Raw genomic sequence first — 26,765 nt, 5'->3', positions numbered from 1 at the left:
AAACAATAGACATGGAGCTTGGAACAAAAACCACCTGCAGGGCAGACAGAGCTGTACCAGAAATTCCAAAGAGAACGTGGCTGAGACACCAATGTTCCAAGGTGGTGTTTAACAGTACTCACACTCAGATGCTGGTGTGGTGTCAGGTGGCATGGGGTTTTGGCCCGGGGCTGTTGATCTTCTGTTGGAGGGTGGTGGTCCCTTCTCTCTCTCCACCACCCAATGCCTCCTTCACAGGGAGCGTGCACAGGGGGAGGGGGAGCGAGCCCAACTGACCTGGAAAACCTGACCGAGGAGGCCTGTGCCAGCTGGGAAACCAGCTTACTTGTCCTCTCCACGTCCCACAGGCCTATGGGTTCAAGGCCACCCCTTGGGCTGTGGTGGCAGGGCAGAGGTGAGAGGAAGAGGGGATTCGCAAACTAGGTGGTATCTGAAACTCCTCCCAGAAACCCACGGGTAAACTGTGTCCTCAGGGAGCTTCTTCTAAACTGACCTGCCCTCCCTTCTGGCCTCTCCCTCCTCTGAGCCCCAGGGCTGACCTGGGTACCCTCCTCTGTGCCTCACTCTACCCTGTCACCCTCAAACCTTATCTCAAGTCTGTCACCTACCTGCCTCTGTGCCCACTTCCAAATACAGTAGGTGCTCAATAAATCCTTGTTGAACAGAACAGGGTATCTCTAGACAAGGCCTGATATTTGGCACCTCTTCAGGGCTGATGGCTTTAGTGGGTGGCCTGGTCCCCTGGCCGCAGCTGCACTTGGCCTTGGGGGACCAGCTGGGGAGGAGGCCTGGGAGTCAGAGCCGTGGCACCGCCCTCAATCCAGCCACCCGGTGTGTTCCCTGTCACAGCCGGAGCCTATCTCCTCCTCACCAAGCAGGTCTGTGGCTACTGCATTCCCTCCCTGTCAGGCACTGAGGGGATGTGTGTGTGGCCAGATTGGGGGGAGGGGACTTTAAACAAACAGCCCTGGTCCCAGTCAGTGCCAAGGCTCACCGCATGCCACCCCCCACACCCCCAGACAGACGCGGCTCGCTGGACCGTGTGACAAGGAGCCAGCAGAATTCATTTAGCAAAAAAAGATTTGGTGCTCTGTCTCCCACTCCCCCGGCCGGACCAGATAGTGCCTGGGTACCCCTCCTGCTCTCCCACACGCCTTGGGCCTTTCACCCCCTAATCCTCCAAGTGGGGAGCGGTCACATGGGCCCACAGCTCTCGACAGGAAGCTGTCGGCACTGCTGGCCTGCAGGGCCGGCTCCCTCACCACCGGGAAGGCAGGCTGCCGTCCCCCAGCCTGGCTCACTGAAACCCAACCCCTCTTTCCAGCTGCAGCACGAGAGAGCCCCAGGCCCGGCCTTCCCCGGGGACCCTGCAGCCTGCAGATCTCACGGTCAGGGAATTTTCCCTGCATAGTGTTCCAAGCCGGCAGAGCCTCCAGAACAATGGGCAGGGAGAGACAGCGACCATCTCCCCCCTGCCCCGAACCCCGACCAATCCAGGGAAGGGGAGACCCAGAGGACAGAGACCATCACTCCTGGGGAGGCCCGTGTCTTGGGAAGCAATCCCTGGAGGATCCAGGCCCACATCAGTTTGGAGCGGTCAGTCCCCAATTCTTCCAGCCCTTTCCTCCCAGGGAGGAAACTCACTTATGCTCGCCCTGACATCCCAGTGGCCATGCATGGTGAGTGACCCTGTGTCAGAGTCAGGCCTGCTCAGAAAGGCCTCCCGTGCTCTGCAGAGAAGGGGATTGTGGCTGGGTAGTGGGGAGGCTCAGGTTCCAGAACAGTCACTAATTCCTTTATCTGGGGAAAAGCCTATTTACAAAAAAAAAAAAAGGGCTTTTATTGCTCCTAAGAACAGACTGTTCCTCAAACTCAGCTAATAAATGGTTGTCAAGCAGCAGTCCTGGTAACAGTAGAATAGAGTGGAAAGATCCCGTAAAGCCAGGAATGGTTTGAACCCCAATTTCACCACTTACTAGCCATGGGGCTGGTTCAGCTGGAGGGATCCCCTGAGATACGTTATAAACAGCTCTGAGCCTCATTTTTCTCACCTGTAATATGGGACTATTGCTGCCATGCCTGCCTCCATTCATTTAGCGACCATTGAGTACCTATTACGTGTCAGTCATTTAGTTGCTGGAGACTAAAAAATAACAGCATCTCCACCCGAAGGGTCACATCCAATAGTGTGTATGAAGGTGCTTGGAAAACTGAAATGTTGAAATAAATAGATAAGGACCAGCTGTAATGATCTCATTAACTTCCTGCAAATGAGGCTGCTAAAGTGATTTTTAAAGTCCTTAAAAACGGTTTTAGGTGAACCAGACCTGTCTCTGTAATCTGGCCTGCACTATTTATTTGCTTAGCAAACTGTTTCTTCATAGATAGTGTAAAAGGAAAGACTTCAGAACTGTCTGAGGCAGAATGTATCCCAAATTCAGAGTTAGTGGGGTTGCTCTGAATTAATTAGGTCTTTCTGTAGCTTAATGTATAAACCTGGGCTCAGGAAATTTGGCCTTTAAAGCAGGTACCCTTTTCAAATGATGTGGATTTCATGGGACTATTTTAATTTCACTTCAGCTCCATTACCCTTTATGGGCTGCAGGGGTGGTAGGGGGAGAGGGAGGGGAGGGATCTGGTGCAAGTCTGCTTCCGAGAACCGTAAAGCAGCCTTCTCCCAACCCAATAAATTCACACTTTCAGCGCCTGGCCGGGGGCCTCCTCCAGCCCAGGTGAAGGCAGGTGCCAAGGTTCCCAGTCCTACTTTTGTGGCTGGTTGCCTGCTGGGGTTTCCTTCTTCAACCTCTCACTGGCCCCTCATGGTCTTTGGACCACCCCCCCCAACTTTACTGAGGTATAATTGACAAATAACATTATCTATATTTAAAGTTTACAATGTGATGATCTGATATACATTGTGAAATGATTACCACAGCTAAGTAACATATCTATCAGCTCACACAGGTACATTTTTTTGGTGATAATACTTAAGATCTCTTAGCAAATTTCAAGTATACAATACAGTGTTATTCACTATAGTCACTAGGCTGTACATCAGGTCCTCAGAACTTATTCATCTTATGACGGAAAGTCTTATGCTTTGACCAACATCTCCCATTTCCCCTCATCTCCCAGCCCTTGGCAACTACCATTCTACTCTGTTTCTATGAGTTGGACTTTTTTTCTTTAGATTCCACCTGTAGGTTTTACCATAAAATATTTGTCTTTCTCTGTCTGAATTATTTATCTTAGCATAAATGCCCTCCAGTTTCATTCATGCTGTTGCAAATGGTAGGATTTCCTTCTTTTTTTAAGGCCACCATATAAATATATCACATCTTCTTTATCCATTCATTTGTCGACAGACATTTAGGTTGTTTCCATATTTTGGCTTTGTGAATAATGCGGCAATGAACATGGGAGTGCAGATATCTCTTTGACATAGTGATTTCATTTCCTTTGAATATATGCCCAGAGTGGGATTGCTGGATCAAATGTTCTATTTCTAGTTTTTTGAGAAATCTCCATACTGTTTTCCATAGTGGCTGCACCAATTTACATTCCCACCAGCAGTGCAAGAGGGTTCCCTTTCCTCCTCATCCTCACCAACACCTGTTATCTCTTATATTATTATTTTTTTAAAGAAGATATTGGGGGTAGCAGTTTATTAATTAATTAATTTATTTTTGCTGTGTTGGGTCTTCGTTTCTGTGCGACGGCTTTCTCTAGTTGTGGCAAGCAGGGGCCTCTCTTCATCGCAGTGCACATGCCTCTCACTATCGCGGCCTCTCTTGTTGTGGAGCACAGGCTCCAGATGCGCAGGCTCAGTAGTTGTGGCTCACGGGCCTAGTTGCTCCGCGGCATGTGGTATCTTCCCAGACCAGGGCTCGAACCCGTGTCCCCTGCATTAGCAGGCAGATTCTCAACGAGTGCGCCACCAGGGAAGCCCTATCTCTTATATTTTTGATAATAGACATCTTAACAGCTGTGGGATGATAAGTCACTGTGGTTTTGGTTTGCATTTCCCTGATAATTAATGATGTTGGGTACTTTTGCATATATCTGTTGGCCATTTGTATGTCTTTGGAAAAATGTATATTCAGGTCCTTTGCCCATTTTTAAATAGAGTTATTATTATTTACTATTGAGTTGTAAGAGTTCCTATGTGTTTTGGATATTAAATCATTTTTGGATACATGGTTTGCGAATATTCTCTCCTAATCCACATGTTGCCTTTTCATTCTGTTCATTGTTTCTTTTGCTGTGCAGAAACTTTTTAGTTTGGTGTAGTCCCACTTTATTTTTGCTTTTGTTGCCTGGGCTTTTGGTGTCAACTCCAAAGAATAATTGCCAAGAACCAATATCAAGGAGCTTTTCCTCTATATTTCTTCTAGGAGTTTTAAGGACTCAGGTCTTATGTTTAACTCTTGAATCCATTTTGAATTGATTTTTGTATCTGGGATAGATAGGGGTCCAGTTTCATTCTTTTGCATGTGGCTGTCCAGTTGGACTTCTTATTCTGGCTTGTGGTGGCCTCCAGACTCCCCAGCCATCAGAGTGCCACCTGGGCTCCAGGTCACTCTCTCATTTAAGAATCTCTTGGCTAATTCTGAAACTCTTCAGCCCACACCTATGGGTCTTTCCCACCTCCTCTTATTACCTGCTCAGTGGGATTCCAGGTCAACTGTCCCTTTAGCCAGTCTAATACCATAGCCCCTAGTCACATGTGACTTGTCTGAACTGAGCACTTGTGGCCAGTCCGAATTGTGCTCTTAGTGTAAAATATACACCAGATTTTGAAGACTAAGGATGAAAAACGTAATGTGAAATATCTCATTATAATTTTTATATTGATAACACACTGCAATAGTAATATTATAGATATATTGCATTAAATCACATATATTAAAAAAATTAATTTCACCTATTTCTTTTTAACTTTTTAATGTGGCTACTAGAAAATCTGAAATTGCATCTCTGGCTCCCATTCGTGGCTCACATTATGCTTCTACTGGACGGTGCTGCTCTAGAGCATCAGGTAGTACAGAAATGCCTGGGCTGGGGGGTAGGCAGATTTCAGTGACCTTCCTGACCTTCTGCTTCCCTTTTTTGAAACAGGATTAAAAGTACCTGCTTCAGGTGATCGTTGCAAGAACTCAGATGAGTTACCAGTTGTGAGAGTGCCTAGTGTGTACAAGTTAACATAATACATGTTGGTTTCCTTTCCAAATCATGTTTTGAAACGCCTCCTAGAGCAGTGGGTCTCCATCTGGGATGCACCCAGATTCACCTGGACAGTTTCTTTTTTTTTTTTAAATAAATTTATTTATTTATTTTTATTTGTTTATTTTTGGCTGCACTGGGTCTCCGTTGCTGTGCGCAGGCTTTCTCTAGTGTGGCAAGCGGGGGCTACTCTTCCTTGCAGCGCGCAGGCTTCTCATTGCAGTGTCTTCTCTTGTTGCGGAGCACAGGCTCTAGGCACGCGGACTTCAGTAGTTGGGGCACACGGGCTCAGTAGTTGTGGCACAAGGGCTTAGTTGCTCTGAGGCATGTGGGATCTTCCCAGACCAGGGCTCGAACCCGTGTCCCCTGCATTGGCAGGCAGATTCTTAACCACTGTACCACCAGGGAAGCCCTCACCTGGGCAGTTTTTTAATAAAATGTGCCCAGGCCTGGGTCCCATTCTGGCTTAATTGGTCCGTGAGGCCTGGGCATCAGCATAATTTCGAAGCTCCCCAGGTGATTCTCATGCCTAGCCAGGGTTGAAAACCCCCGCTCCAGAGCTGTTTGCTCCTTCACCCCTCAATGCTCTGACCCCCTTCCTTTACATAGTGTCCCTATAGCATTTTACATGTGTTTTGTGCTACTTTAATGATAACCAATGTTTCTGAAAGCCTACCAAATGACTGGCACTTTTCATATATTGTCTCCAATCCTTCCCACAACTCTGCGAGTAAATTAGATTTTACTCTGCGAGTAAAAACCCCATTCTGCAGATGAGGAAACTGGGGCTTAGAAAGGTTAAAGTAACTTACTTGTTCAGTAAGTGGAGGGGAGTCAGGGGGAAGCGCTCCACTCAGTTAAGTCTAACTCCAGAGTGCAAGCTATTGACCATGAGACTACACTGTCTTTGTTTTTTTGTTTTGTTTTGTTTGTTTTTTTTTGCGGTACGCGGGCCTCTCACTGCTGTGGCCTCTCCCGTTGCGGAGCACAGGCTCTGGACGCGCAGGCCCAGCGGCCATGGCTCACGGGCCCAGCCACTCCGCGGCATGTGGGATCTTCCCGGACCGGGGCACAAACCCACGTCCCCTGCGTTGGCAGGCGGACTCCCAACCACTGCGCCACCAGGGAAGCCCTGTCTTTGTTTTAAATTCTACAGTAACTAGACTGTAAGCTTCCAGGGGCAGAGATGGTTTCTTCTCATTTGCAGCAGGATTCAAACAATGCATTCAGTAGCCCCTTGATAAATACCTAATAAACCTCGCGAGTATCTGTTTGAGAGCATCCTTGAGCGGGCTGATGGGCTGGGGGCCTCGCTGGGGATGAGGAAGGATTGGTGTCTGTGCTGCTCTCCAGCAGTGGAGCGGGGGCTCTCGGGGCTGCCTTCCGCAGGCAGACCCCTAACAAGTGCAGGAAGGCTCTGGAAAGGACAGCAGGCATCTGACAGAGGCTCCTTGGTTTCCAGTCTAACATTCTTCTACAATCAGTCTCTCCTGGCAACTCTCTGGCCCAGAAGCAATGTTGAGAACCCAGGTTCTGCAGGACCAAGAAGGCAAGGGGCCTGATCTGTGTGGGTCTGAGTTGGTGGCAGGTGCCCCAGCCTCACCCCAGCAGTGCCTCCCCGCCCCACAGGCCCCCTCCCCACTCTGCTGCAACCAAGGGCTACTTGGATTTTCTGGACCAACTCTGAGTTCATATAATTTTATTCTTTTCGCAATAGGAGGTTTATTAAAGGTTGAGTAAATGTGCTTCAAGTTTTCTACTTTTTAAAAACATTTATTTTTTTTTGAATTTTATTTTATTAATTTTTTTATACAGCAGGTTCTTATTAGTTACCTATTTTATACATATTGGTGTATATATGTCAGTCCCAATCTCCCAATTCATCCCGCCACCACCCCCACCCCCCGCCACTTTCCCCCCTTGGTGTCCATACATTTGTTCTCTACATCTATGTCTCTATTTCTACTTTTGTAAGACTTCAGATACTTAAATCAAGACTTCAAACATTCTTAAATCAGGGGGTAGAAGCCTTTGCCTTGACTCACACAGTGGACTCCTCTACAGTGGTCCAAAAGGAGGACAGGCCAACTGCACAGCAACATGGGAAGATGATTTTATGTGATGACAAGCGATGGGAAAATCCATCCACATTATGAAAATAGCGTAATAACAATTATTTAAAAAAATTTTAATAAAAAAGAGGTGATAGAGCTGGGAAGAAACTACATGAGAGTGTTACCAGTGATTTTGTTATGGTGGTAAAATTACAGTTAATTCTTTTTCTTCTATTTGTCAAATCTTCTGTAGTATGTCTATGTGACTTTTACAATAAGTGGAAAGAAAAATTATTTGGGGGTGATCTATCCCAACAAAAACCATAGGATTTGATCTGCACTCCGTCGTTCTCTGCCTCAGTCCAGGCCACCTCACCCTCACTCCTTCCTGGGAGATGACGAGAAAAGATGGGGGAAGCCAGCCAGGCCCTGCCCTGGGGTGAGTACTCCGACATGTTTCCCCACAGCCAGTCTGGGAGTGGAGGACTGGAGGGCTGCCTCTCCTCAGCCCGACCCACTCCAGGAGCGGGGTCCTTGGCCTCCATAATCAGGCCCCTGCTGCTCTTCGGGGGCTCCCCGGTGCCTCCCCCAGGTTTGGAGCCGAGCGCTGGAGCAGGTCACTTTGGACACCCGTGCCTAGGCACCAGGGCAGGGCAGCCCTGTGGTTTAGTCTGGTGTGTGCAGGCTTGGCGGCGGTTCAGAAGTGCAGTTACTGAGGGTAAACAATTTCCCTTTTCCTCTTAGGCTCTCTTCTCTCCCTGGTGGCTGGGGACCCTACCCAGAAGCTAGCCCAGCCTCGCCCAGCCTGCCATTTTGGGCTGACGGGACAAGCAGGCGATGGGTAGGTCTTTGGACCTAAACAGAACCTGGTTCAAATCTTGTCCAGCTTTGCCACTAACTTGACGAGCAACCTTGGGAGAATTACATCCGGTCAGAGCCTCATCTGAAAAGAGGCATAATAACCCCTGGGTGGCAGGGCTGTGATTAGGGTCCAATGGACAGAAAGCACCTAGCACAGGCTCAACAGACAGCAGCAGTTATTGTTGGAGCCAGGGAGCTTCTGTGTCCCAGGCCCCTCCTGAGCTGGGCTCTCAGGGCTGAGGCGGGGGGATAGTGGGGGCGGGGCGTGGAGCCCTAGATTTGCCTCGAAGGATCAGCCCCTTTTAGTGCTTTGCTCTCTGGCCCTGCCTGCGGGGCTGGCTTTGGGAAAGTCACGTGACTTCAGGCTGCCCCCTTAGCCGTCCCTACTCCTCCCTTTCTTTACATCTGCTCAGCTCTGGAGGGGTGAGGTAATCCCTGGGAGAGACCCTCGCTCCTCCTTGGGGTATAATCACTGTCCTGTTGCTGGAGGCTGGATGATGAGGCTGAGAGGGCTAACCTCACCCTGGCCCTCCTGCCCTGGCCGTGCCCCATGGCAGGATCGGTCAGGAGACAGACTCCAGTCTAGAAGGCTCTCGTGGTGTTCCCCTGAAAACATCCACAGGCTTGGAGGCCATTTCTGAGGGACAATGGCTGTTTTTATAGTGCTTGCAGCAGTGTAATAGTAATATTAATCATCGTAATTATTATGTGTGGCACTGCGCAGTTTGCAAAGCTTTCTCATATCCCATCTTATTTACTCCTCTCAACAAACAACCTCGCGAGGTGGTATTGTTATTATCTCCATTTCAGAAATGAGGCCATCGAGGCCCGATGAGTAAATGATGACCGTAGGTAAGTAATAAGTGATCTCTCCTGACCACAAATCCTAGAGAGTAAACATGGTACACATGGGCTCAGTAGCAAGACCCCTGGGGGCTTCTCCCTTTGCTCTGAGTGCCTGCACACACCAGGAGGAGGTTCTTTCTGTTCTCTGTTCAGTAAAGAAAGGGAGAATCTGATTAAAATGGAGGTGGGGAAAACAGAGGGGAGGGAAGGTGATTTTCCCCAGGTTCTGGGTGTGGACTTAACGGGCAGATGCCTCCGTGCTATGGGTGGTGTTTTGAGTGTAGGAAGGTTAGCTGGCTCCACACTAGGTGCCTGTTAGGTGGCCCCCGCCAGGACACAGTTCAGTCCTTCCCACAGCCCAGCCACAGCCTTGGAGAAGAGAACAAGGTTCACCTTTGTGGTGTACCCCTGCCCTGCTGGGGAAGAGAAATCTCTGGAAAGGTTTTCCAGGGAGCAAGACCCCCCCCCACCAGCCACACTCCTTCCCTGCCCCCGCCAACACAGAGTGCTGAGAGGGGCACTTGTCTTGGGGCTGGGTCAAGTACCATGTCACCTACCTGCTACTACAGAGAGGCACGGGGGCAGGCTTGCCAAGACCAGCAGGGAGCTGCTGGCAGCCTGCCCAGTCTCCCTTTCCCCATCCCCAGAGACAGAGGTGGCCCAGGACCCCACCTCGTCAGCACCTGTGAGGCCCAAACCCAGTAACAGCAACTGTGGAGGAAAAGAGCCTTTGGAAAGAAGAAAATAGAGCTTTTGACTTCCAAATTGCCACCATGTGCTATGGGGTAGGCAGGAGGAAGGGAAGTCCCCACCAATTGTCCTGAAGCCGGCTGTCGGTTTAGTTTGGCCACCGTCTGTCCCTCTGCCTTTGCGGCCAGCTGTGTGGTGGTACTATTTTCAGCATGAGCGGCAGAGCACAAACGTCCTCCCTGCAGTCAGCCAGCTTCCCCACCTGGAGGACTCGGGGCCCCTCCGCCAGGCGGCGGGCAAGCAGGGCCTCAGACTAGTTCCTGGAAACTTTATGGTCCTTCTCCCTGCTCTGCTCGGTGCCTTCGCCAGGGATTGCTCAGATAATAAGGCACTGTACTAGCGGTGACCATTTATTGATCACCTACCATAGGCTAGGCTTCGTGCAAGGCGTTCCATTTACATTATCTGACACGTTCCCACTTGGTCCTGCTTGTTCTATACCCTGCTTTAGAAAGAGGTCTGCTATGTAGAGAACAGGTATATTGCTTCTTGTTCATTAAACTTGTGGCTGATAGATTCTTCTCTTAAAACAAACAAACAAAACCCCACATTGTTTTTATGGGGAAAATAGACTTCATTTATATTGCTTTGCTTTGCAGGAAAACCTCCAGAAACCTCAGTGGGCACTACTTCTGCAGACATGTCACCTAAAATTCACTAGCATCTTCCTGGTCCCAGCAGTTCTTCCCTTCAGGGAGGCTGTATTTTAGAGTCTGTTTCTCCAGCCTTTCCCTCCCTTGCTCAACAACTGAGGCCTTTCCTATCAGAGTTGGAGGGGCAGAGGTTCTGGGTCCAGCTATGGACTGGTGGGCCATCAGGGGCCTTGGCAAGCCTCCCCTCCCAGCCACGGGGGCCCTGGAACGCTGCCCCTGCAGGAGCTGCCAGGAGAGTGGAGGGTTTGTGGGAGGGCTGTCGGTGTAGGGTGGGAAAGGGGAGCATTTCTCCAGCTGGTGGCAGGAGCTGGCTGGCCAGAGGCCTTGTTCACGGCCCAGTGCAGTGCGGCTCTTGTGTTTATGAGTTTTGTGAGATTTAGAGCGTTCTGTATTAGCCACAGGCTTTTTGGGGTCACATCAAAAGTTAGAAAGCCGTGGAAAGAGTTCTTTCCCCATGAATCACACTTCCCCTAAACTGTAATTCTCTGAGAGGAGCCGGTTTGCTTTATAGAGCTGGCAGGAGAAAGGAGATAACAGGGACTCCTGGGGAGTTTTCCAGAAGCAAACTTCTCTGGAGGACTAGACAAAGAAATTCTCAGTAGAGGAGCCAGAGGAGGAGAAAGACCCACTGGGACCAGGCTGATGGACTAGGATTTGGGGATTGGGATGAGGGAGCAACAGGGCTTCAGATGCTGGGGGCCTGGAAGGATTGGGCCCTTGCATTGCACAACTCCAGGGCACACCCTGCCTTCTGCGGTACACGACCTACACAGCCACATATAGCAACCCTTTCCTTGCTCCCTCATGGATGGATTGGTTATATCTCTAATGGGCTCCCATAGAATCCTCTAGATGGTTGAAGAATATGATTATCCAGGTGCTTATCTGCACCCCATTTCCAGCCACTTCACAGTTGCACCTTTGAGAAGAGGGACCCTAACTTCTTAGCTTTTGTCTTCCAGCCTGACACATAGTTTAAGCTCCGCAAATGTTTGTGGAATGAATGAATAAACATTGTCGAGAGAATTCTTTTAGCATTTAGGGACTGGTATGGCTAACTCAAGTATTAGGAGCCAAGAAGACCTTTGATTTCTTTGAAGAGTAATATTCAAATACACCAACTCTTTTAAGACCCAAATGGACCACTGCCTGCTTTTAGGAAGCCTCCAGATGAATTTCTGTTTACTTAGTTCCTCCTTCATCTCTCAAACACTAGTCCCTGTCTCAGGCACCATGATGGGATACGCTTGAGAAGCCCACAGTCCTAATGGGGTGACACACACTGGGCCTTACATTGGAGTGATCAAAACTGTCAAAACGAAGGGCACATGTGGGGCATGTACAGGGGCTACAGGGCTCTAGGAAGGGAGTGGCTCACTCACTGCCAGGATGGCAGGCTTCACAGAGCGGGTGATGGGGGCAGGGGCTGGAGAGCAGACATGGAGGGAAACTGTCTTTGCTCTGCTCTTATCTAGGCTTTGTCTCTCTTGAGCACAAAGAGGTTAAGTGTCTACTCCAGGGTCACATGGCTAATGAGTAGGTCTCAAAGCTGATTCTTCAACGCCATATCCTGTGACCTAGCACCAGCTCTCTCTCTGTGCTTGAGCCCAGGCCTTGAAAACCTGTCCGTCCAAAAGCCCCTGTGGCCTCACAGAGCATCTGATGTAAGAGGAGGCCTCAGCCACGGAGTTGATTCCTGAGCCATCCTGATGACACGTCTGGGCCTCTTTTTACCTGTCGTTATCCTGTTAACAATCCAGCTTGTTCCCAGCTCTGCACCTGTCTTGCTCAACAGTCTGATGCTCTGCTGACCTACTTGGCAGCTCTCGTACTTCCTGCTTTGTTCCCCAGGTTCTGCCTGGCAATCGTCCTCGTGGATTATAGCACCTTTGCACCCTTGGGCAGCTGGCTTCCAGGTTATCATGAGGCACTGGGGGCTTCAGTTCCTCCAGGTCAAGATACACCTCACTCCACCAAGCCTCCTGCACAAACCAAGGCCAAACAGAGTCCCTGCCCCTGCTGCCAGATATCCCCAGCCAGGCTCCTCTACTAGGATTTCACCTCTTCCCTCAGCTCACCAACAGGGGCACTGCCCATCCCTGCCCCCTGGGCTGCAATAGGAGAGAGGCCATGGGCTCCAAAATCAGACAGACCTGGTTCAACTTCAGCACCTGTCAGTTTTCAGAAGTTCCTTAACTTCACTGAGCCTTATTTTCCCATCTGTAAAATGGGAATAGTAATACCTACCTCACAAAAATATACACACAATCTGTACCTGGTACATGGCTGAGGAAGTGGGAGCTGACATCATCTACTACTTATAAAAGTTTTTCAAGAGCTCCTCATGTATCTAGGCTTTGGCCCTCTTGAGCACAGAGAGGTTAAGTGTCTACTCCAAGGTCACATGGCTAGTTAGGAGGTCTCAAACCCAATCCTTCAACTCCACATCCTGTGACACACCACTGTCTCGCTTTCTGTGCTCAAGCCCCAGCTTTGATAGGTTGTCCAATCTATGGGTCTTTTTTGACCCTGAGATGCACAGAGAAAGCCTGAGTTAGCCCATTTTACAGTGAGGGGACTTGGGCTCAGTGCAAATAAGTGAGTTTCCCTAGGTCGCACTGCTCACCAGGAGGGAGCTGGGTGAGAACCACTTGATTCTGCATTCTATGGCCTCAAAATAAATCCTTCCCATCTCTCCCCTCCACTGTCAGGGGACCCAGCCCTATTCTGAGAAAGCCTTCTCTCCCCATGATCAGAAGGTCTGTGAGTTCAGACATCATTCTGGCTCTTTCCACGGTCCCAAGCAGACCCTTCAAGTGGAGAACAGTGAGAAGGCCTCTCCGGATAGGTCTTGGGGGATGAGGAACACAGTGCCTGGAGCCCTGGGAAGGAGGAGACTGCTGGCTGAGATCCACTCCTCGTGCCCCTGCGGCAGCCCAGACTCTCCCCCCACCCCAGCCCCTGGCCAGAGCAACCCTGTGGCCAGTTGATGGTGGCCACCCAGCCCCCATCCCCGGGCTGCCAAGGTTGGCAGCCTCACGGCCATGCTGCACAGCTCTGCGCCTCTCCTCCTCAGTTTATTCCTTCCAGATACGCAGTTGCTGCTTTTTATTTGGATCACTTTTCTGTGTTATGGTATTTCGGTTGTTTTTCCACTCCTTCCCCCCATCCCCCTGCCTTTCCCCCATGGCAGGATTCCTGAGAAGACTAGCTTTTGGAGAGAGCTGCAAGCACATCTGCTCTCTGGCTACAGCATTCCAGGAGGGCCCTGTCAGGGGCTCGGCTCTCGGGGAGCCAGGACACGCTGGGCAGCAGAGGCTGGGGGGCAGGGTTCAGGGGCCCTGGCAGTGGAGGCCCGTGGTGGGCACGCTCCCTGCAGCAGGCAGGGCTGAGCCTCAGGGCCTGGGGGTGCTGCCTAAGTCCTGGGGCCACAGCTCACCAGCTCCCCGGCCCTGCTGGCTGTGACTGTTGGCTCTCTAGGCTCAAATCTGTGTATGCCAGACTTGGGGTGAGAGAGAAACCAGGAGCCTTGGAAAACGCCCTGGCCCTCCATCTCTTTTGTCAGAACCTCTTTGGTCAGCGGTTCTGAAGGGGTGGGGGTCCTGTGTGTGTGTGATCTCTGTAGGCGCAGTCAAGCGCGCTAGAGAGTGTGTGCCGGTTGCGTGCAGGCTTGGAAGTCACAGGGCCGGGGTTCGATCCCTGACTTCCCACCAAAGGCTGTATGAATCTGGGCAAGCCACCGCGAAGTGGGCATGATAACATGCCTCCCTCCAACGTTGTTGTGAGGGTGAACTGAGTTAACACATGAAAATACTTCCTTGCACATAGTAAGTGCTCAATAAGTATTTTAGCTACCATTACTATATATGCATGGGGGTATGTATGGAGTTTAATAGATTTGGGGTGGTGCTTCTTGGACTTTGGAGTGTGACAGTCACCTGGGAAGCCTGTTAAAAGTGCTGGCTTCTGGGCCTCACTTGCAGAGATTCTGATCCAGCAGGTCTTAGGTGGGTTCAGGAATTTACTTTTTAATCCAGAGACCCTGGTGCTGCTGATGCACCGGTCCAGGGTCTGATCTGGAGTTGTCTGAGGTGTCTGGTGAACAGATCCTTGGGATCCTGGGCTCTGGTACATCCATCAGAACTGCTTTGCAAATGTAACTGGAGACCAGATAAAGGGGTGGTGTGGGATGAGGTTGGGGATGGACAGGAGCCATCTCAGGCAGAGCCTTGAGGCTCTAGGAAGGAATTAAGGTTGTTGGAGTTTTAGGCATGGGATAGACACAGTCCTACTGAGTGATTTGGGTTGGACCAGTCTGGTTTACAAGCCCAGGGCACAGCAGATGGCAAAGAGGGTGTAAAATTGCAGTTAGCTCAAGGCCAGAGTGGCAGAAGTGTCTGTGCCCATATAGAAGCAGCAGCAGTATCTGGAGGAAGAGAGAATGGCCCAGATTGAGCAGCTGTGCCAACTCCCTGCTCCCTCAGGCTGGGCATCTGAGCCACTGGCAGAGCAGCCAAGCATGGCCTAGGCTCCACGAGCTGACCGCCTCACCCGCTGAGCCGGGCTGTGGCCGGACTGCAGGGCCTGGCTTAGGGTAAGAATCCGAATCTGTCAGCTCATCCGCTCAAGAGCTTGTAGTTTCTTGATTATTTTTCTCTTAGTAAAGATCTTTTAGAAAAATTCTTTATTTTGACTGAGCTAAGAAAAGAAGGAGGTGGGATGTACTGAGGCTGGGGAGATGGGGAGGTCACTCCTTCAGGAGCAGACCTGCAGGGGCAGCTCTGAGAGCTGGAGCTTCACCTTGGAGCTACTTTCAGGCAGTGGATTTGATGTGTTAATTAAGTGTATGTGAAGGTGAGAGAGTGTGCCCGTATGTGCGTGCGTGCATGTGTGTGCGTAGATGTACATGTACACAGGTGAGGGTTGCATGCACGTGTATTCGTTCAATTCATTTAACGACAACCACAAAATATGTATTGAGTGTGTACTCTGTGCCAGACACTGTTCTAGATATCTGGGATCCATCAGTGAACAAAATGACATCCTTGCCCTCAAGGAGCTTACTTTCTATGGGATTTTGTGTGTATAGAGGGATGGATATGTGTTTGTGTGTATGAGTCTGTTGTACACACATGTGTGGAGAAAGAAGAATAATAACATGTGGGTGCACAGGCAGACCTGGGTCAAGAACCATCTGCCATTTTCTAGGCATGTGATCCTGGGCAAAATATTTAACGTTTCTTAGGCTTGGGGTTTTACAAAATGGGAAAATGATCCCTTTCTTTGACAACTGTTGTGAGACTAAATGTAAAAATACTTGGAAAGCTCCAGGCAAAGTACCTGATATATGATAGTTGCCAAATGATACTTTTTTCTTCATGTCTCCTGTGGATTTGGAGGAGATATTTCTACGTGTGTATACCAAGCGTGCATTTGCATCTGGGCAACATGCCTTGTGTATCTAAGAGGCTGAACGTGAGGGTTCTCCCTGCATGAGAACCTCCCTCCCTTGGGATGTATCCTGCACTGTGGAGATATCTCAGGTCTGATCAAAGGTGATGGTGTTGCCTGGAAAGTTCCATTCCAAGACAGAAGGTCCATTATAAAGCGGGGAGAGACAGGCTGCTAAGTATGGAATCCCATGAGTTGGCCCATTTCAGCCTTGGTTAGGTCTGTCCTGGATCCTTCCAGCAGCAGTGGGACTGTGTGTTTTGCAATGCTGTTTTTTGTTTGTTTGTTTGTTTTGCTGTATGCGGGCCTCTCACTGTTGTGGCCTCTCCCATTGCAGAGCACAGGCTCCGGACGCACAGGCTCAGCGGCCATGGCTCATGGGCCCAGCCGCTCCGCGGCATGTGGGATCTTCCCGGACCGGGGCACGAACCCATGTCCCCTGCATCGGCAGGCGGACTCTCAACCACTGCGCCACCAGGGAAGCCCTGCAATGCTGTTTTTAGTGCACACTAAGAATCTTGGCACCCCTTAGCTGACACCCACCTACAACAACTTGCAGCTTCTCTTTTCCTAGTTCCATGACTCCCTGGCCATGCTGCTCCCTCTGAGACCTTCTTCTTAGCCCCCAGATCATTTGTAGAAGTATATCCAGAAGATGGACCCCGAAGGCAACTGTGGAGGCAGGATTGCATTTCTGTGTAATCTGCTTGGGACTGCCAAGACCTTTGCTTTGAGCAAGAAGAGAGATGGGTCAGGTTCCTGCCCTCCTCCCTCTACACTCTTTCCCAAGGAGAGAGTCCGCGGTTTGGGCTATGTCTTCTAAGAGGCTGACTCAGAGTGTCTACCTTCAGCCCCGGTGTCCATCCTCTGCTCCATCTCCAAGTGTCCATCAGATATTCATCTGAGCAACGGAGACTCAGTGTGACTGATGACATATCCATCTTCTTGACCACGAACCAGCTCCCTCTGGGCACCCAGCTGTTCTAGTGAATGACTCCAGCATTCTTCCAGACATGCCAGCTTGAAGCCGCTGAGTCATACCTCACATGTCCCTCTGTTGCATTTCCCACAGCTGATCAGTTATCCAGTGGTTCCAAGTTATTCCCCCAACCAGTCCTTTCCCACCCCCATTCCTGCTGCACCCCTCCCCTGGTCAGGCTGCCATCTACTCCAATTTGGAGTGGCCTCCCTGCCTCCAGCCTCCCCCTTCACGACCAGCCAGGCCACCGTCCTTGTGCTCATTGCTGTCCCTCAGCCGCTGCCCCCAGCTGCTCTCTCCATCCACAGCACCCTCTCCTCTCCTCCACAAACTCTGTTCCAACCTAACTGGTCCCCTCGTGGTTCCCAGGACACTGCACCTTCCTGCTACCTGACCTTGGCTGAAGTGGTTTCCCTTGCCTAGAATCCTTTTCTCCATTCCAAGCTTTTACCTAAATTCTAGCCATCTTTCACGGTATATAAAATCCCTGGCTGAGATGTTATAAGGCACGGGCGCCTAGAGCCCGTGCTCTGCAACAAGAGAAGCCACCGCGATGAGAAGCCCCCGCTCACCACAACTATAGAAAGCCCACGAGCAGCAACGAAGACCCAACGCAGCCAAAAATAAATAAATAAATTTTAAAAATTAAAAAAAGAAAACAAACGTGATGAGAAGGTGGGAAAAGTGGGGGAAGGGAGCTAAGTTGCTAGCAGTTTGCTAGAGATGGAGGATTTAGTTCACCTTTGGGGCAGACTTTTGCTTTGTTTCGGGAAAATCAACACCAATCTAAAACTGTGTTATCACTGTCAGCGCGAATGCATATGTTCACTGTTCTGGTTCAGCAATGTAAATAGCCGTGCCTTGGGAGACAGGGACTGCCTTTTCTCTCCTTTTTTTCCTAAGGTTTGAGGAAAAGAGTTGTGGAGGAAGTTGTGGACTGGTCCCTGTGGGGGTGACTATTTTCAGCTGAAGTTTGGAGAGTCGCTTGCAAGAGATGGCAAGCAAAGACTAGCAGGCTTCCTGAGGAGGCTGGAGAGTCCCTGGCACTGCTGCTGTGGGACCCAGGTGACACTTCTTGACACAGAGCTGGGGAGAAGCACACTCTATCCGTGTCTGCAGCATCCCTCTAGAACACTGGGGGCATCCGAGGAGGCAGCAGCCACGGATGCTTGAGGACTCCACAAGGACCATCTCCAGCAGAAGCTCTCCTTTCATGGGCCTCCGTAAGCCCCGCACGGTGACTGCTGTGGATAGATGGATTTGTGACATCATTTGAGATGCCCCACTGGGAGCTCCCAGAAGTATTTGAGGGAAATATTGCATGGAGTGCGGCTCAGTGTCATTGTAACTCACTGTTAAAGTAGCAACAAATCATTTATACCCTTGGCAGGTGAAAACTAAATACACTAGAGATAGACATAAAACCATACTACACTGTTAACCATTGTTGCCTCTGGGTGCCAGTATTCTAGAGAATTCCTTTTCTTTATATTTTTATGGAACTCTCCACATTTTCCACTACAAGCATTTGTAATTAGAAAAACAAAAGCTATGAATAAGGAATATCTCTTTCCTTCCCCTTCCGGGCCCAGTGGAAGCCTCTGCTGCCTAAGGCTGCTGTGGTTTCTTCCCCTGCTGAACCCAGGCAGTGACTCTTGGGTGCAGATCCGGGTTTATTCCTTGTTTTAGGTACTTGTGCCAGCTCTGCAAGCTCCTTCAGGAGAAGGAACACATCTCCTTCTACTCAGCCCTCCCCCATCACTCACTCTGCTTGCAGGAGCTACTTCTCAGAACCTGCCTGGCCTGCTTCCACCCTTGGCCTTCATACTCACTGTTCCATCTGCCGGCACCCCCTCCTCCCTGGTCCCCCCCAGACAGCTTGTGGGCTTCCTGCTTCTCACCTTCAGTTTTGACTCAAATGTCTCAACGAGCAGGCCATTTAAAATTGCACACCCTCCCAGCACTCTTTCCCCCTCTCCTGCTTCATTTCTCCCTCCAACATAGATCTCCATCTGACATGCTATGTAATGTGCTTCTTTATTATGTCTCCTCGCACCGATCTGTAAGCTCTAGACGACAAGGATTTTTGTCTGTATTGTTCTCTGCTGTAAGCTCACTACCAGGATGTATGCCTGGTATGTACAGAAGATAAGTGTTTGTTGAATGAGTGAATACAGTTTATAATAACACTAGTTACCGTGTACCAGATCCTGTGCTAGGTGCTTAGTAATTCCCTCATTCCGTCGTCTTCACAGTGTTTTGAGGTACACAGCAATACCTCTGTTGGAAAGACGAGGAAACCAAAGCTCAGAGGGTTAGCGAACTCAGGTGGAGGCACACACTCTCCCATGGCAGAGCGGTGTGGAACGCAGATCTGGCTGCCCCAGGGGCCAGGAGCTTTCCAGTGTAGGAGACTCCTTTGTCCTCATGGTGGTCTCTCACTGTGCTGACACCCCTCTGCGTCTTGGGCACCATTTATTTCTCCCGCTGCAGGAACCACAGTGCTGGTGCCCTGAGCCAGCATTGCTCCAAGTGGGCTCCTCTCCCAGTTTGCATCCCTTCTGGTGACCCAAACCCTGCAATCAGAGAAGCCAAATTGTTCCTTCCCTGCCTCACTGCCTCTACTGTGGGCGCTCTAGGTTATGGTATAAATGAGCAGGCCCACAGGTTTTCTTTCTTTCTCCTGCAGCCCCATTCTCCCAAAGGGAGGTTGGTTGCTCCCTGAGAACCTTCTGCAGACCGGCAAGGTGGAATTACAGCAAGAACCCAGGAGATTCGGGTTCATGCTCAGGATCTGCGGCTCACTAGCTATGCCATGACTTTGGGCAAGTCTTTTAACTTGTGCATTGACACAATGAAAGGAATTCTTCTTTCTTTGTGGTTTGCCTACAGTACTGTGATGATGGCAAATGGAGAATCTGTCTCATGGGGGTGTTGTGTAGATGCATGAGCCAATTTGATTATCATACTTAGCACCGTGCCTGACAGATAAGGCTTAATAATTGTTGGCTGATCTTGTCATCAGTCATGAGTAGCCCGGGAACTGGCAGGGTTTGCAGTCAGCTGGTAGGATGTGTCGTGGGTGTGGATTGTAGCTAACCACTAACTCCAATCACCCTCCAATCTAAACTTTCCTAGAGCTTCAGTCCTCAGAGTTTAGAATTCCTTGTTCAAGGTCACATAGTCATGACTTTTATAAGGCCTTGATTGGGACGCTTTTCAGAATACCTAACCTCTTTAGTCAGTACACTATATTTCTGCTGGGAGGTAATTGTTGCCATCTCTGCTGGGTTACACAACTTGAGGAATGATTTGCACAAGCATCAGTTACCACCAAGACCAAGGCATGAGGCATAATTATCTCAGGTGGAAGCTGTGATTGAGCCTGTGCACTGAGGCCTGGTTTGCAGGGGCTACAAATGAGCTACCACCTCCAGAGCGCTATGTGCCTGCTAGATGCTGGGGCTGTAATTAACCGGAGCCTGTTTGCCAACACCCATTCTCCAAGTTCCAGTGGGTCAAAAGTCCCGACTCTGGTGAACGTCAAGATCCCTGCAGAGGGACTTCCCTGGTGGCGCAGAGGGATTTCCCTGGTGGCGCAGTGGTTAAGAATCCGTCTGCCCATGCAGGGGACACAGGTTTGAGCCCTGGTCGGGAAGATCCCACATGCCTCAGAGCAACTAAGCCCTTGTGCGACAACTACTGAGCCTGCGCTCTAGAGCCCACGAACCACAACTACTGAAGCCCGTGCGCCTAGAGCCCGTGCTCCGCAATGAGAAGCCACCTCAATGAGAAGCCCACGCACCGCAACGAAGAGTAGCCCCGGCTCGCCACAACTAGAGAAAGCCTGTGCGCAGCTACGAAGACCCAATGCAGCCAAGAAAAGAAAAAGAAAAATCCCTGCAGTGTCTGTGGCTGAATAGAGTGAGACCTTCCCATTGTCTAAGGCTTCATTTATAGTTTTCAAGGGAATTCCCTTTACTGGCTTTGCTATCTAGTTGTGGTATAGTACGTATGATTTGGAGTAATCCATCTGCCATCAGTCCCCCGACATCTCCTTGCTCTCCCACCCACATGGTTTCACCCAGGAAGATCTAGTTCTGTTTGTGCCTGAAGGGGAAGGAGACCAGGGATCCAGGCCTTCCTTTTCTGTCATGTGAATGACCATAAGCAACAGGAGAATTCATCTCTTGCCCTCACCATGGCCAATGTCTGCTCTACCCATGGGCCCAGAGGCCACACTTTCAGTACTTCTGAGAAGTTGATGATGGCATCTATGAAATGGGAGGTCTTTCATCCTGAGGCAAGGGTACAAGTTCTGCCAGCCCTTTGTACCGTCTGGAAACAATGCTGGGAATCATATTTGCAGGTCCAGAAATGTTATTTGATTGTTCCATGGCATGAAAGACTTAATTTGAGGCTTAGTGGAGAGAGCAGACTAAAGAAGATTTAGGAAACATGGCCCACAAGGGCAAAAAGTGCTGAGTTTGAGTAAAAATACACATTCTACACGTAGTCAGCACTCTGACAACACTGGGGGTGGGCAGAGCTGGGACCAACGTTCACAGATAATTCTCCAACTTTATTTTACCCTCCCACAGGCCAGGGTCTTGTCATAATTACCTTGCTTATACAACCCTTGTTTGCATCTCCAGAGAGACAGCCATGTTTGGAAGAAAGAACACGAGTCCCCAAGTCTGAAAGGAGTCCCAAGAAGAAGGAAATGTAAGAGAGTGAAAAGTGTGGAGGTTTTTTTTTTTTTTTTTTTGTGGTATGCAGGTCTCTCACTGCTGTGGCCTCTCCCGTTGCGGAGCACAGGCTCTGGACGCGCAGGCCCAGCGGCCATGGCTCACGGGCCCAGCCGTTCCGCGGCATGTGGGATCCTCCTGGACCGGGGCACGAACCCGCGTCCCCTGCATCGGCAGGCGGACTCCCAACCACTGCGCCACCAGGGAAGCCCCAAAAGTGTGGAGTTTTGACTAAGTCAGACTTCAGTTCCAATCCTTGTTATATCATATACCATCTATGAGAACTGTATAGCTTCTCTGAGTTTCAGTGTGCATAGTTCAAGATGGTACAGATAATATCTATCCTGTTAGATTGTTATAAAAATCATTAAAACATATGTAAAGCATTGAAAAGCTGGCTTATATTACGTATTGAATAAATGGCAAGTATTAATATCTGTAAAATGGAGGTATTTCGTAATACCCACTTTGCAATACGGTTGTGAAAAGTAGGGGGGAAATGCTTTTGGCCTATAGCAGATGTTTAATAAATGGTAGTTGTTAGTCCTGTCTTGCTGTGAAATATATGTCTGACTTTCAGCAAAGTCACCTCTGCTGACAGTGAAATGGGAAGTATTTCTACTCTACTCACTCCCATAAGGACTGCAGTGGCAACTGGCAATAATCACACATGCCTCACTTGATTTTTGGAGTTGTGATAAATAAAATCACATACAATATATTGGAAGCCAGACACAGGGAACAATGTACTAGAATGAAACACATTGGGAGGCAAGGGACTTGGGTTCTAGTCTTAGTGCTGTCTTTTGCCAAGTGACTGTAAGCAAATCGCCAAGTAATCAGACCCTCAGGTGCACACACTGCTGACCTCTCAGCAGCTGTGAGAAAATGCAAATGTGAGAAATTATCACTATTGCTCCTTGAGGGTAAAGACGGTTTTCCCTTTTTAACCTTTGGAACCCAGCAAAGTCCTTGGCATATAGTGGGTACCCAATACTTTTGTTTAATGAATTATAAATTGCCCAGAAATCATATTTTTAATCATCAGTGAACTTTTTTACCCATAAGCTTATAACCTTTGGTCTCACTGCGATTGGTTGGATCCCTGGGCCTGTGTCCCAAAGTATTTGTATTCCATGCTAACCTTAACATACTCAGATATGTTATTCAGACGCAACTGAAAGCACACACACCCACAAAACCAGCAGTAAAGAGAGAAGAAAGCAGCTCTTCTGTATATGGCAGCTGTAAGGGGACGGTTTCATAATCCTACACCCAGTTCTGGTTTGGTTACCACTCCTCTAGATTCCTTATTCCTCTATGTACCCATTCTACAGAATTCATCCCCAGAGTGAAGGTGGTAGCCACTGCAGAGGCTCAAGCTGCTTTCGAAGATGACTCTTCATGGGTAGTTAAGAATGTGAAAGATGCCTTACCGTTCTCCTCCTAATGGGAGATGGCAGGTGGCAAGTGGCAAGCAGAAACACGGATGAGAGTGCGGGGCTTCCTGGTGCCAAGGGAGAGCCCTTGAAGACTTCTTGGCAGCAGAGAACATCACACGTGCCCGCCACACTACATACCGTTCCAGAATTGTTAAAGTATTTGGTCTCTGGGCTTCCCTGGTGGCGCAGTGGTTGAGAGTCCGCCTGCCAATGCAGGGGACATGGGTTCGTGCCCCGGTCCGGGAAGATCCCACATGCCGCGGAGCGGCTGGGCCCGTGAGCCATGGCCGCTGAGCCTGTGCGTCCGGAGCGGGAGAGGCCACAACAGTGAGAGGCCCGCGTACCGCCAAAAAAAAAAAAAAAAGTATTTGGTCTCTGAGGGCTTTAGTAGATGAGGAAAGCTTGTAGAGATTGAGAGAAGGGAAATGGAGAAGACCAAAATGCTAACAGTCACCATCATTACGTGTGCACTGTAATAAACTGCCCTGGACCAAGGGCACTGGCAAAGGTTGGATGTTTTCCAGATCTGCCATGTATCATGTCTTCCCATCGTACTGAGGAGCATCTATGATCTTAAGTAATTTTTAATACCATCTCCCACCCACAACTCTTCTTCCTTTTTTCCTTCCCCTCTTCTCCACCCACCCCATTGTTTCTCCCTCCCTACCCTGAAGTCCGACTAAAGGTAACCTCAGGCAAGCCTCACCCAATCACCCCAGCTGGGTTGGGTGTCCCTCTGTAGCCTTCAACTCACCGCACTGTAATTTCTGGTTTATTTACTTACTGTCCAGTTCTGAAAAGTAGGACCTTTATCTTGTTCAGCATTTAATCCCCAAATACTCCCAACAGTGCATCACACAAAAGATGCTTAACAAATGTTTATTAAGTGTACCAGGTTATACTTCTAATTTATTGCATTTCCCCCCCCCCCCGCCCCAGCTACTACAATAACTAAGCAAACAGAGTTAAATGTCAGTCTTTTTTCTTTGCACAGTAGACAAAAACTGTTGGAAAGCTAGATACCAATCAGCTATATTTTTCCCTGGTACCAGATCATCATACTGGTGAGTTCCTTCAAACCATTTAAGTATAGCATTCAGTGCTGCATAATTTGTTCAAGATCACAGAATAAAATGTAAAGTTTTTCAATTAATTTTACAAAAGTAGCAAAACTCTACAACAAAATCCTACAGGAAAAAGTAGACCAATCTCATTTATAAACATGAATTTAAGTGTATTAAACGTAACAAAACTTACCAAGATACAAAACCTAAATCCTAGTTACACAAATACAACTGCTATAGAAATAACGACCTTCTCCCCACCTAGTCTACTTATGACTCAGACAGTAGCTTTTATAACCAACTTCCCCCCGCCCCACCTCTGGCTGGCCCTCACCAGGGGTGGATGCCGGCCCCAGCATTAGCATTAGCCCTGGCCCTAGCCCTCACACTGCCCCTGTCAGCCTCGTCTGCCAGGGCCTCACGGTACTGCACTGGCCAGTGTTGGGGTTCTTTCTTATGGAGCTTGGCCACGAACCCCAGGACTTTCATCTTGCTGGTTTCCAGGTCGCTTCGGGGACCCCAAGAGAATTCACATGCCGGTGGATTGGTGTGAGAAACAAGCCGGTAATTGAGGTATCTCAGCTGCACGAAATCTTCCATAATAAGCCTCCTCGGGCACCCAAAGAGGGGGTGATACTTTGAGGGACGCACCTCCAACCGACACAGCATCTCCCAGACCTGTGCCTCCCTGGCGCTATTACCTTTCATGTAGATAAAGCCCAACATCATCATTAAAAGACCCAGTCTGGGGCCATCTCCTCCTCCTCCTCCTCAAGAGGTTTTAGTTTGTTGGTCAGGATATAAGTGTGGTGCTTCCGGTCAAGCTGTTTCAGCTTGAAACCAAAGACATACGGCAGATGCTCTGCGGCCCTTGCGATGATCTCAGGGAACAGATCCTTTAAGTCTCTGATAATGTATTTCACCATCTCGGAGAGGGTGATAGGACTCTTCTTCCTGTCCTTCACCAGCAGAAACTGCACCAACTCGGCCACCGTCTGATCCAGACGGAGACGGGCCTCGCGCCGGGCCAAGGTTTTGGCTGTCAAAGCCCTCGCACCTTTCAGGGTGATGGAGGGCTCCGCAGCCTCCTCCTCCCTTACAGCACCAAGGTCCTCCTCGAGGCTCTCTTGCAGGAGGGGGCTCGGGGCCACCTCCTGCGAGGCGGTCAGGGCCTGGGTCTCACTGCCGTGGCCACCATCCATCTCCCCCTCCGCCCGAGGGATAGGGAGACAGACCCCCGCTCTCTGGTTTCTACAACATGTTTTCGGGCAGGCAGGTGCAAAGCGCGTACACTGGCCGAGGGGAGTGCAAGCCGCTGCACAAACCCCGGCGGAGGGGTTGGACAGCGGCTGGGACGGCTGGAATAGGACTAGGAGAGATGACAGAGGGGACTTAGTGGCTTCCGGGCTGCACCGCAGAGGGTTCGGGACGGCCGCAACGCCGCCGGCGCCAAAGAAGCGCGGCGAGGCCACCGCGCAGCCTCAGTGCGCGCCGGCAAGCCGATTTGCCGGACCACTTCCGGCCAACTCAGCCAAGATGGCGGCCCCGAGGCCCCGCGAAGCCCCTCCTTTTACTGCTCCCGCTGGGGTGGGAGTGAGCGCAGCCTTCGCAGGATGCCAGGGCTGTGGAGGAGTGTGTCGCCAGCGCTGTTCTTTAGACTTGAAGGCTGGAGGGGGGTAACCAGGGCTTTTCTGAGGTTTCAGTGTACAAGGATGAAATAGGGATGGAGTTCCAGCCACGAACTTTCAGCAGGTGCTTATTTCTATGTGTGTATCTAAGATTTTGCGTAATTTACTGTAGCTTAGTGCGCAGTGCATGAAGGTGAAGGCTGAGATATAAGGCTGTGCGGGACAGTTAGTGACGGGCCTTGAACAGGATGCTACGGAGATTGAAATCTATTCTGAACACGATGGGAATTCATACTACAGGGGGATTTAAGCAAGGGAGTGTCCGGAGCAGATCTGTATCTTTCCAGTCTCTCTGGTGGCAGTGTGGAGGATGGATTGGAGTAGGGCTGACCAAAAGCTGGGAATCCAGCTTGGAGTATTGGTATTATTATAGTGCAGAATAGGAACTGAGACTCGGCCTGTCTTGTTCATTGTTATATCCTCAGTGCCCAGAACAGTGCCTGGCACATAGAGGCACTCCATAAATATTGTAAAATGGATGACGAGGGGGTAAGGATAGCAGATTCGGGGGGGGGGGGTCAAAGAAGATGATAAAAGATATACTGAGGTACAGCTGGCAGAAATAGTAACTGATTGGAGGAAAGGGGAGTTTTGTTTTTCTTTTTACCTAATCAAACTTAACTAGTCCCATTACTTTTTGCTTACTCTACTCTGAGCTTTCTCCCACTACCAGTCTGTCTCTCTCCCTCTCTCCCTCCCTCTCTCCCTCCCTCTCCAACTCCTCCTCCTCTTTCTCCTCCTCCTCCCTCTTCTTCCTCTACTTCCTCCTCCCCTCCCCTCCCCTCCGTCTCCTTTCCTCCTCTCTCCTCTCCCCCTCCCTTTTCTCTCCTCTCCACCTCCCTTTTCTCTCCTCTCCTCTCCTCCCCTCTCCCCCTCCCTTCTCCCCCTCCCCTCTCCCTCTTCCCTCCTCTCCACTCCTCTCCTCTTCTCTCCCTCCTTTCAAGGCTCAGCTTAAATGTCACCTTTCCAAAGCCTTAGTCTCCATGCATGGAAGTTATTTACTGCC

At 49.9% G+C, this 26,765-nt stretch overlaps 2 protein-coding genes and 1 long non-coding RNA gene across 4 annotated transcripts in view; 2 read left to right on the top strand and 1 right to left on the bottom strand.

Annotated features, from left to right (window-relative positions):
- Positions 1-21,558, top strand: part of LOC132597254 (uncharacterized) — an 84,012-nt gene extending 62,454 nt beyond the window's left edge. For both annotated transcript variants that reach the window (XR_009563742.1, XR_009563743.1), the window contains exon 3: positions 16,176-21,558. This is a non-coding gene — a long non-coding RNA (uncharacterized lncRNA). The remainder of the gene's footprint in view (positions 1-16,175) is intronic.
- Positions 21,559-23,951: 2,393 nt separating this feature from the next.
- MAGEF1 (MAGE family member F1) lies at positions 23,952-25,331 on the bottom strand. The gene is given in 3 exon segments (XM_030856802.2): positions 23,952-24,832; positions 24,835-25,306; positions 25,308-25,331. Coding segments are annotated over 3 exon segments (927 nt in total). The 3' UTR covers positions 23,952-24,401.
- A 339-nt stretch (positions 25,332-25,670) lies between these two features.
- The window catches only part of VPS8 (VPS8 subunit of CORVET complex), a 391,603-nt gene continuing 390,508 nt past the window's right edge, over positions 25,671-26,765 (top strand). The window contains exon 1 of the mRNA XM_060298321.2: positions 25,671-25,823. The gene's annotated coding sequence lies outside the window, so the exon portion shown is untranslated. The remainder of the gene's footprint in view (positions 25,824-26,765) is intronic.

This window comes from Globicephala melas, chromosome 4, assembly GCF_963455315.2.
Source record: "Globicephala melas chromosome 4, mGloMel1.2, whole genome shotgun sequence".
NCBI classification, from domain to species: Eukaryota; Metazoa; Chordata; class Mammalia; order Artiodactyla; family Delphinidae; genus Globicephala; species Globicephala melas.
Note: the sequence above shows the minus strand (reverse complement) of the source record. Positions and strands in the feature narration are given on the sequence as shown.